Genomic DNA, 11,480 nt, shown 5'->3' with positions numbered 1-11,480 from the left:
TAACTCTCTATCTCTCTCCCTTCCTCTCTGTAAAAAATCAATAAAATATATATATTTTTAAAAAAGAATAAAGAATAATGTTAAATAACTAAGTGTAAAGCTCAAGAATTACTTAACCTTTTCAGAGACATCCTTGAATTCAAAAAAGCTTTAAAAATGAAGGAAAAAGTTATCAGTAAATCAGAACTCTCTTATGTATGTATTTCTCAATAAATAGAATTCACAACAGAGCGTATCCCAATCTAAAAAATAAGGTAAATTTTATACTCACCCATATATCCATTATTATCTGCATCGATTTGCCCAGATATGGACTGTCCAAACATACTTAAGGATTTGCTGATTTGAAGCCCTTCAATTCTCTAAAAAACAGGTAAGTTGAGTGAGAAGTGCTTTTGAATATCCTCTATCCTAGAGAAGCAGTGATTTAGTTAAAAAGCCTTCCCATGCCCTGGCACATTTATGAGCAAAATACATTTTAGCTTAAGTCAAACACTTGTATCTAAGAGAAACAAAATTTTCCAGCTTTCCCTGGGCAGTTGACATCTAAAAAAATTGCTTTATTTTGTGAGCAAAGGGAAATCATGTAGCACAGATCTCCTATAATGGTCCTGACCCCTCTCCCCAGTCTTCTCTCTGGTTCTATATTGATTTCCCTGACCAGCATGAATAACCAAACAAGTAATCTGGAAAATAAGACATTGCTAGTCACTTAGTGGAGCCCTCAACTCAGGCTTATGAGGAAAGCCACCGTTAGCAGACTGAATCGTAGCATTTGACAAGGACAACTCAAGTCCTGTGCTTCCTATTCTATGTGTCTCATTTCATGTCTAGATAGTGATTTATAAATATCAGGCTGCTATCCAGACTTAGAAAATCAGTATTTTTTACTAGACAAACACATGCCTTTCATGTTAAATGTAGAAAGCCACATGCCTATTTTTGCCTAATCAGAAATTACAGTATTAGCTAATGTTTTCATAAAAGTGTCTTTGGAAAAGCTTTTCTTCTCTGCATGTGCATATAGTTGTTTTCTGTGCCCTGAACTGGTCTATTTTTTCAGATTATAGAAGTGAAGTCAGAGTTAGATCAGGAACTTTATTAAAGTGCTATCGGCTTACTGCTTTGCACTGAAAGAACACAGAGTAACATAGAGAGTGTTTGCTCTCTCTGTGTGATCTCCATGAAATATGGGGCTTTAGCTACAAGACATGATAGTTAATCAAATCCAAATGTGCTCATTTGGAATAGTATAGATATTACCTCAGAACATGAATTTAATGAAATCCAGAGAGAAATCTTTATAGGTTAACGACAAACCAGGATGGACGTGAACTAGAACTCTTATTTATGGGGGGAAAATGGTTCCAAAGACTTATCAATACTCTTACAAATGAGACCATCTACTACAGCGATAAAAATGGTGAAATAGAATAGTTAAGTTTTTGAACAAACAAGTTAAGAAAAAGGAGTCTCATTAACACCGGAAATGTTAAAGAAGCTTTTATTACCAATGCTTCTTTTGAAAATGGAATCATCTCCTACCTGTGAGAAGGCCGATGAGATCCCATCTGCTCCACCATTGTAAATATAAATGGCGCCTCGCAAGTCATCTTCCTGTGGGGCTCCAATAGCAACATCTATTCAAGAATGTAAGTGGTGGAAAAATAAGTCCTTCATATAAAGAATGCAACTCTGAAAACTAACCTGCATGCTCCTTAATCATATCAGATAACATAAGAAACTCCTTATAAAAAAAATGAACACTTTTCTCATTAGAAAAAGATTACAAAATACTAGTATCCTCACAACAATGTCCAGTGCTGTACAGAATAGTGGGTGCATGAAAGAAGCAGGGTACATGGGTCTGAGAGGCAGTTTAACAGAATGGCTAAGGGAATGGGCTCTAGAGCCAGACCCCCGGGCCTGGACCCCAGCATTGCTGCTGGGCTGTTATACTGGACACAGTTCTTAACGTCTCTGTGTCTCTTCTGTCCCCTCCCCTATAATACAGGGTCATAAGAGAACTCAGTCACTCAACACAGAAGGACATTATTCATCTACAGTGCTCAGAGCAGCACCTAGAACATAATCAATTATCCTCATCTATGTAGAGCATAACCAAAGAATCCTTACTTTGAGTTTTTGAGTTCTAAGATTTACTTTCTTTGCAAAATGACTTCTAAATTAACTCATGTTCCAATGCAATTAATGAAGGTATTTGTTCAGGGTATCTGTACACACACACACACACACACACACACATACATACACATACATAAGATTTCAGAAAATAGATTTGTTCTATAAAATAAAGACTGTATCACCTTTATGACTTTATTAAGATTCAAATCAGATTTTGACACCAGGAGAAAAGATTTGATCAACTCACATTAAAAAAAAAAAAAGCCAAGTGAAAATAGAAACTATGAATGACATGGTTATTTTGACACCAGGAGAAAAGATTTGATCAACTCACATAAAAAAAATAGCCAAGTGAAAATAGAAACTATGAATGACAGGGTCGGTTACGTGCTGTAAATATAGAGTACATAGAGAAAAAACTCTACATTTTTCTACTTATTTACTAAGTATTATGTCTATTTATTTGGGTATATTCATATTTTTGTTTATATGCAATGTTTTCTTATTACTTTAATAGAAACCTAAAATATAGAAAGTTTGCTTTTATGATTTTCATTTCTTAGCACTGTTCATCAGACCTAAAAACTTTTTATAAAACCAGGTGGCAGTTTTTTACTGCCATTTCAATGCAAATAAAATAATCTTTAATATATTCTTTAGACCAGTGGTTATCAACCTTCCTAACGCCGCAACCCTTTAATACAGTTCCTCATGTTGTGGTGACCCCCAATTTCATTGTTACAAATTGAACATAATTAAAGCATAGTGATTAATCACAAAAACAATATGTAATTATATATGTGTTTTCCGATGGTCTTAGGCGACCCCTGTGAAAGGGTCGTTCGACCCCCAAGGGGGCGTGACCCCCAGGTTGAGAACCGCTGCTTTAGACCAAATACTGTGCAGTTTTAAAACTGCAAAAGCTTTTCTATTTTCATATAAAAATAACTGGTTGATATATCTTATACTTTATTTTGTTTTGACCTGCTAAGGTTACCCTCCTTGAATTGTACAAAGTATTTTAAATTTTCATACACAAATACACCCATTCATTTGTTCATTCAGTGGGCAACTATTGAGCACCTACTAAATTTCTGCTGAAAAAAATACTGCCCTGTACTGTCAGCTCCTGGCAAATGTTTGGAATACAGTATGAAAAATGCTAAAGGGACTTACTTAAAACAAAAAAGAGAACTAATTAGTAATAAGAAAACATGAAAGTATAAATCTCACCAGTAAAAGTAAACATATAGCTAAGGTAGTGGATTAAGCACTTACAAAGATAGTATAAAGGTTAAAAGACAGAAGTAGTAAAAATAACTACAACTACAGTGATTAGTTAAGGAATAAACAAAATGAATAATGTAAGTTGTTACAAAAAATATAAAATGTGGGAAAGGGGAGTAAAAATGTAGAGTTTTAAAATTCATTCAAATTTAAGTTGATGTCAACTTAAAGTAGACTGTTTTGTAAATCAATATACTGTTATTTATGAGCCTCTTCATAACTACAAAGCAAAAACTGATGGTAGATATACAAAAGACAATGAGAAAGGAATCTAAACATAACACTAAAGAAAGTCATCAAACCACAAGGGAAAAAAACAAGAAGCGAGGAACTACAAAACAACAAAATGGTAATTAGTACGTACTTACCAACAACTACTTAAAATGTAAATGGACTAACATCTTCAACCAAAAGAGTGGCTCAGTGGATTGAAGACAAACAAATAAACAAAAACAAGACCCATCTATATGTTGCCTACTAGAGACTTAATCAGATGTAAGAACACACACAGACTGAAAGTGAAGGAATGGAAAAAGATATTCCATGTAAATGGAAACCAAAAGAAAGCTGGAGTAGCTGTATCTATATAAGACAAAACAGACTTTAAAACAAAGATCGTAATAAAACACAGAAAAGATAATTACATACTGATACATGAGTAAATTCAAAAGTAGGTAATACTTGCAAATATTTTTGAAGCAAACATAGAAGCACCTTAATATATAAAACAAATATTAACAGACTTAAAGGGAGAAATTGATAGCATACTATAATAATAGGAAACTAGAATACCCCACTTACATCAATGATTTCCAGACAGAAAATCAATAAGAAACATGGGCGTTAAATAACACCTTAAACCTGATAGATTTAATAAATATATATAGAACATTCCATCCAAGAACAGCAGAATACAGATTCTAGTGAAGTACAAATGGAACATTCTCCAGTGCAGATAGTTAAGCCACAAAGCAAGTCTTAATAAATTTAAGAAGATTGAAATCATACCTAACATCTTTTCTGACCACAATGGTATAAAACTAGAAATGACATTAAAGTCCTAGAAATCAATTATAAGAAGAAAACTGGAAAAATTACAAATATATGGAAATTAAACAACATGTTACTTAACCAATGAGGTCAACAAAGAAATAAAAGGAATCATAAAAGATTACTATGAATAATTATATGCCAACAAGTTGGACAACTTGGAAGAAATGGATAAATTCCTGGAAACATATACTCATCTAAGATTGAACATGAAAAATAGTAAACCTGAATAGACTGAATTGGTAATTGAAAATCTCCCAAGAAACACAAGCCTAGAACTCGATGACTTCACTGGTGGATTCTACCAAACATTAAGATTTTTAAAAAATATATATTGTATTGATTTTTCACAGAGAGGAATGGAGAGGGATAGAGAGTTAGAAACATTGATGAGAGAGAAACACTGATCAGCTGCCTCCTGCACACTTCCTACTGGGGATGTGCCCGCAACCAAGGTACATGCCCCTGGCCGGAATCGAACCTGGGACCCTTCAGTCCGCAGGCTGACGCTCTATCCACTGAGCCAAACTGGTTAGGGCCCAAACATTAAGATTTAATACCTATCCTTCTCAACGCCTTCAAAAAATTGAAAAGGAGGAAGGGCTGCCAAACTCGTGTAATGAGACCCGAAGTATCCTGATACCAAAAGCAGACAAGAACACCACAAAAAGCCCTGGCTGGTTTGGCTCAGTGGATAAAGTGTTGGCCTGCGGACTGGGGGGTCCCAGATTCAATTCCAGTCAAGGGCACATGTGGGCTCGATCCCCAGTGGGGGGGCGTGTGCAGGAGTTGGCCGATCAATGATTCTCTCTCATCATTGATGTTTGTCACTCTCTTCCTCTCCTTTCACCTCTGAAATCAATAAAAATATATGTTTTTAAAACAGAACACAAAAAGAGAAAAGTACAGGCCAATATCCCTGAGGTACACAGAAATCCTCTGCAAATCCTTTGTAAAATATAGCAAACCAAATTCAATTGTACATTAAAAGGATCACACATTCTGACCACATTGGATTTATTTCAGGGATGCAAGGATGGTTCAACATTCACAAATCAATCAACATGATACACCACACTAATAAAAGCAAAGATAAAAATCATCATCACAATAGATGCAAAAAAAAAGCATTTGACCAAGTTTACCAAACATTTGTGACAAAAATGCTCAGCAAAATGGGTCTAGAAGGAACATACCTCAACATCATAAAGGCCATGTACAACAAGCCTCAAACCTTTTCATCTATTATTAGGAACAATTCAAGAATGCCCACTTTCACCACTTTTATTCCACATACTATTAAAGTCCTAGCCAGAACAATTAGGTACATAAAAGAAAAACGAAAGGCATTCAAGTTGGACAGGGAGAAGTAGAACTGTCACAGTTTGCCCATTACATGATTTTATTTGTAGAAAACCCTAAAGCAGGGGTCCTCAAACTACGGCCCGCGGGCCACATGCAAATACAAATATTGTATTTGTTCCCGTTTGTTTTTTTACTTCAAAATAAGATATGTGCAGTGTGCATAGGAATTTGTTCATAGTTGTTTTTTTTTAACTATAGTCCGGCCCTCCAACGGTCTGGGGGACAGTGAACTAGCCCCCTGTTTAAAAAGTTTGAGGTCCCCTGCCCTAAAGACTTCACCAAAAAACCTGTTAGAACTAATAAAAAATTGCAGTAATGTTGCAGGGTACAAAATCAATATACAAAAATCTGTTGTGTTTCTATACCCTAACAAACTATTAGAAAGAGTAACTAAGAAAATAATCTTATTTACAACTGCACCAAAAAGAATCAAATACTTAGAAATAAATTAAACTAAAGAGGTGAAAGACCTATACACTGAAAACTTTAAGACATTAATAAAAAAATGAAGACAAAAATAAATGGAAAGGTTCTTCATGTTCATGAATTGAAAGAATTAATATTGTTAAAATGTCCATATTACTGAAAGCAATCTACAAATTATTGCAATCCCTATCAAAACTCCAGGGGCATTATTCACAGAATTAGAAAAAAAATCCTAAAATTTGTATTGAACCACAAAAGGCCCTGAATAGCCACAGCAATCTTAAGAAAAACAAAGCCAGAGACATCACATTCCCTGATTTCAAACTGTATTACAAAGCTATACTAATCAAAACAGCATGATAGGGGCATAAAAATAGACATATAGATCATTGGAACAGAAGAGAGATCCCAGAAAAAAAATATATAGTCAATTCATTTAAGAATATACAATGGAGAAACAGTAATAAATGGTGATGGGAAAACTGGACAGCTACATGCAAAAGAATGAAACTAGACCACTACCTTATACCATACACAAAAATTAACTCAGAATATCTATCATAGAATTTTATAAACTCTTTAATGTAAAATGTTATTTGTATAATCATAATCATAAAAATATCTATCCTTTTGTTTTTAATATAGTAAAAAAATTCCAGAAATGGTAATGTTTGTATACAAAATTACACTATCTTACATTTAATGGGGCTCATTAAAAGCATATGTTCAACAATCCACTAACTTTCTCCTTGCAGAGTAACACTTTAGACATCTAAAGTAGAAAGAAGGAAGCACTTAGGCATAAAAAGAAATTAAGGAAGTGAGAATTTACAGTACTCCACTAATTTTTGATATCCATATAAATTTTGACTGAATATTTCCATATACCAATCATCAATGACTATATCAAGAAGACACAATTCTAGCTCTGAAAATAAATATCAAACACTTATTTGCTGAACTCCATGAATCACACACATTCTCTCAAACCTATTGATCATTTTATTTATTTATTTATTTTTATATTTCTTTATTGATTTCAGAGAGGAAGGAGAGGGAAAGATAGAAACATCAATGATGAGAGAGAATCATTGATTGGCTGCCTCCTACACGCCCCCTACTGGGGATCGAGCCCACAACCCAGGCATGTGCCCTTTGCAGGAATCGAACCTGGGACCCTCCAGTCCACAGGCCGATGCTCTATCCACTGAGCCGAACTGGCTAGGGCCTATTCATCATTTTATGCCCAGTTTTAACAGACTTGGTAATCACTCAGGGCTAGATTGGAAAAAACAAATTTTAAGAGGGAAGGCTGGTAGAAACAAGTACTTCAGCAGCTGGGCTGATATCTAGGCAAGAGGCACAGATACAATGGTAACATCTATTCCACTATTGAAATTGTCCTGTATCAGTTGATATATAGCCACTATTCTTGAGTCTGCTAGTTGCACCCTCACCACTGCTCAGGACTCAATCATGGGATCCCTCAGATCCTCCCACAATGCTACAGCTGAACAAGGAACTCCTGGTATAGCAGGGGCTTCCAGAACCCTGCGCCAGCTCTGCAGCCAGCCTCCACTGGGTTTTGTCAGAGTCTTTATTGTAACAATAGTGAAAGAATAGGGTCCAATGAATCTATGACATACATTTTCTCCACATTTTAACATTTCTGAAATCAGAATCCTTTTTAGAATAGAAAAATGGTGGGTCACAATTTAACAGCATATTTTTAGGGGCACAAAAAATGCCACTCATAACCAATGGTGCCTCAGAACCAAGGGCATATAACAACAGTAAGAATCAATAGCTGACAACTAAGAAGAATTCAGGTGTGACTAAAAAAAGAAAAAAAGAGCATACATTCTGGCCCCATTTTCTATAGAAAGACAAACAACATAAAACTCCAATCATATTTTCTTCCATGTACCATTTTAAAAGTGGAAATCAAATACTAAATTGGATACTTTTACTTACCTTCAAAGCCATCATTATCGATGTCACCAAGATTAACTATAGATTCCCCAAATCTTGCAGCATATTTGTCACTTCCAACAAGCGCTGTTTCCATTTCATTCATTACTGCTCCCTAGATAGAAAGGGGGAGAAAGGTGTCATTATAACACTCCCTGACAACTTTACACATGATTTACTGTTGTAATTGGATATTGATTTTTTTCTAATGCTTCAAACAAGTTGGACAAACTACAGACTGAGCTGTAGTACACACATCTCAGTTCAATTCAATAAATATTTATCAAGCACATGTCAACACATAATAGTATGATTAGAGCTCAAAGGATATAAAAAATGGTCAAACTCATGATTCTTAGTTTTGAAAAATCCAATAAATCATTTTGATAATTCAATTTAGCAAATATTTATCGAGTTCCTACTGCAGGTACTGCACTCTACAGACTGAACAAGTGAAAGGGAATAGGCATGTGTTTATATGTCACAGGCCCTTTCCTAAAGAAGCCCAGAGTTACAGGAAAGGCTACACACAAGCATGTAAATGACTTAGAAGTACAGACTGCTTGGTAATATCAAAGAGCAAGGAAAGTATATGTAATTGTGAGAGCCGGGAGAGATTTCATAAACAATATTCAAGATAACTATTGAAGGATGGGCATAATTTTGATACACAGAGGAAATTATCAGCAAAGCACAAATTCCAAAGACTTTGGCTATCATGAACAGTGTGTATAATGAGTGAGAACAAAATATTCAGATTGGATCCTTGTAGGGTGGGACCGTGAACACTGGGGGAAATTTACTCTCGATTTAGAGGACAATAGGAAGCTGCTGAAGGTTTCTGAGTTGAGGAGTGATGCGACCGAAGCTGGCCTTTGGAACTGTATTCCAGCAGCAATGAACGTCAATGGTCAACCGCTATCCCTGAAGTGGGAAGATGAGTTACTACAATAAGACATTCCATTATGTTGTAATCATAGCTACCAGACTCTCTAAATGCCAATCATGTCACTCTCTTGTAGAAAAAATATCCATGCACTACTTACTCATTCCTCTGCTCAAATAGGTCTATTCATCATTTCCTAAGTAGACGCATCTCCTTCCCCTTGGCTAGTGCCCTTCACCTTTTCCTTTCCAACTAAAAAATTCCTGTACTTATTTTGCTCCCAGAGAATCACCTAATTTAAAGAGCAGAAGGCAGAAGAGACTCCAACAAGGACGAGAAGGTGCAGACCTAAGGAAATGCAAAGGCACTGAAGTTCCAGAGGAGAGTTTCAAAAAGGGGTAATCACTCTTCTGCGAGTATTCTCCAGTCACAGAGAACGGTGACCAAGAGTTCGCTGGGGACCCCTGAGAGCTATTTTAGTAGAAGTAGGTGGAAGCCATATTCATTCAAGTACCATTATTTCTTGAGTTCATTAACAAATAATTACTGAGCACCTACTTGTCCAGGACTCTTTCAGGCCCGGAGGAAACAGCAGTAAACAAGACAGATGATCCCTTTCCACAGGGTGTCTACATTCCAGGAGTGGAACAGATATTAGCAAACCAAACTAATACTGAGCACCTACTTGTCCAGGACTCTTTCAGGCCCGGAAGAAACAACAGTAAACAAGACAGATGACCCCTTCCACAGGGTGTCTACATTCCAGGAGAGGAAAAGATATTAGCAAACCAAACTAATGAGTATATAATATAATTCCTTTGTGGTAGTGGTTAGTGCCTTTTTAGAGAGGTATAAAACAAGAAGTTAGAAAGGAGCAAAGCAAGAATAATCAACGCCAGAGTAAGCTTTAAAAGCTGAAATCAATTACAATTTTTAACCCCAGTGTTCAATAGTGGTGCCTCAGGGCAGGAGTGAGGAAAGAACAAAAGGGTAGACTTGTGGGTACAGCTCCTCTTTCACCCTTTAAGCAAAGGAGCTCCACTTTTATCTGGTTTTCATATTGGGATTGCTTAAGATTTCAATGAGAACAACAAGGTCCTACATTGCCTTATTTTAGGTATATATGTTACTGTTCAAACTATTCTCAAAAAGTTTAGTTATAAAGAGAAGGGAAAGAGAAGAATGCAGAATGAGGATGTAGCTAGTCTAAGGAAGACCACTTATGGATAGGGAAGTGTGAAATAGCTCTGCCAGAAAAAGTAATAATACATGATATCACTATTAATGAGGTATGATCACTTTGCAGATAATAAGCTTTTACTATTAAATTTAGATTAAAACAGTATAGAAAATTACAACACATACATAACTTTCCTGCTCTACATCTGGAACTTTCAGAATCTCTCAGCTTTATAAGACTACTAGGGGCCCGGTGCACGAAATTTGTGCATAGGGGCTGGGTCCCTCAGCCCGACCTGCACCCTCTCCAAACTGGGAGCCCTCAGGGGAGCCCTCTCCAATCCAGGAGTTTCTGTCTGTCTTCGAAATCATATGAGCAAGTTGTCTGAGACCCCAACCCAGTTTGGTTTGGTGCTCACAGAATAATAGAGGTCTGTTTTTTTTTTCTTTGCTCCATTGGTGGAGATTTCCTAGAAGTTGCAGGAATAGAGGTCTTCTTTTTTCTTTGCTCCATTGATGGAGATTTCCTAGAAGTTGCAGGATATCTTCCTTTTAATTTTTCCTCAACACTCTGACTTTACTTATGTCTCTCACCTTTGCTTTCCCTCCATCCCCTACCTGCAACAGTAACTTGCTTCAGGCTCACTCTGCTCTAGTGTCTAGGACAGATATGGCGAACCTATAACATGCGTATCAGAGGTGACATGTGAACTCATTTTTTTGGTTGATTTTTCTCTTCCTTTTAATTTTGTCTCGACACTTTGACTTTACTTATGTCTCTCACCTTTGCTTTCTCTCCATTCTCCACCCACAACAGTACCTTGCTCCAGGTTCACTTTGTTCTAGTGTCTAGGAGATCCCACAACACATCTGCCACCAGAACTACAATTCCCAGCATTCCTGGTGTTCCCCGGGCTCTTGGTTTCAGCTTCTGGGCCATGGGCTGCAGAAACCAAAATGACTGGGAACTCCAGCTGCCCCCAGGCTGGGCTGACAGGACCGGACACTCCAGTGGCGTCCCTGGGACCCCAGCTGCTCGGCGCTGGCGTGCATGTGCACTGGCCACAGGCCCGCCATCTTTGTTGGGTTAATTTGCATACTCACTCCTGATTGGCTGTGGGCATCATGGAGGGATGGTAAATTTACATATTTGTCTATTATTAGTATAGAT

At 36.7% G+C, this 11,480-nt stretch overlaps 1 protein-coding gene across 1 annotated transcript in view; it reads right to left on the bottom strand.

Moving 5' to 3' along the window:
- Window positions 1–11,480, bottom strand: part of ITGA4 (integrin, alpha 4 (antigen CD49D, alpha 4 subunit of VLA-4 receptor)) — an 84,427-nt gene that overhangs the window by 39,440 nt on the left and 33,507 nt on the right. Inside the window, 3 exon segments of the mRNA XM_014547157.1 lie at window positions 268–362; window positions 1,546–1,640; window positions 8,248–8,359. Coding sequence (XP_014402643.1) covers window positions 268–362; window positions 1,546–1,640; window positions 8,248–8,359 — 302 coding nt within the window.

This window comes from Myotis brandtii, unplaced genomic scaffold (assembly GCF_000412655.1).
Source record: "Myotis brandtii unplaced genomic scaffold, ASM41265v1 scaffold112, whole genome shotgun sequence".
Lineage (NCBI taxonomy): Eukaryota > Metazoa > Chordata > Mammalia > Chiroptera > Vespertilionidae > Myotis > Myotis brandtii.
The sequence above is the reverse complement of the archived record's forward strand: the minus strand, read 5'-3'. Positions and strand labels throughout refer to the sequence as shown.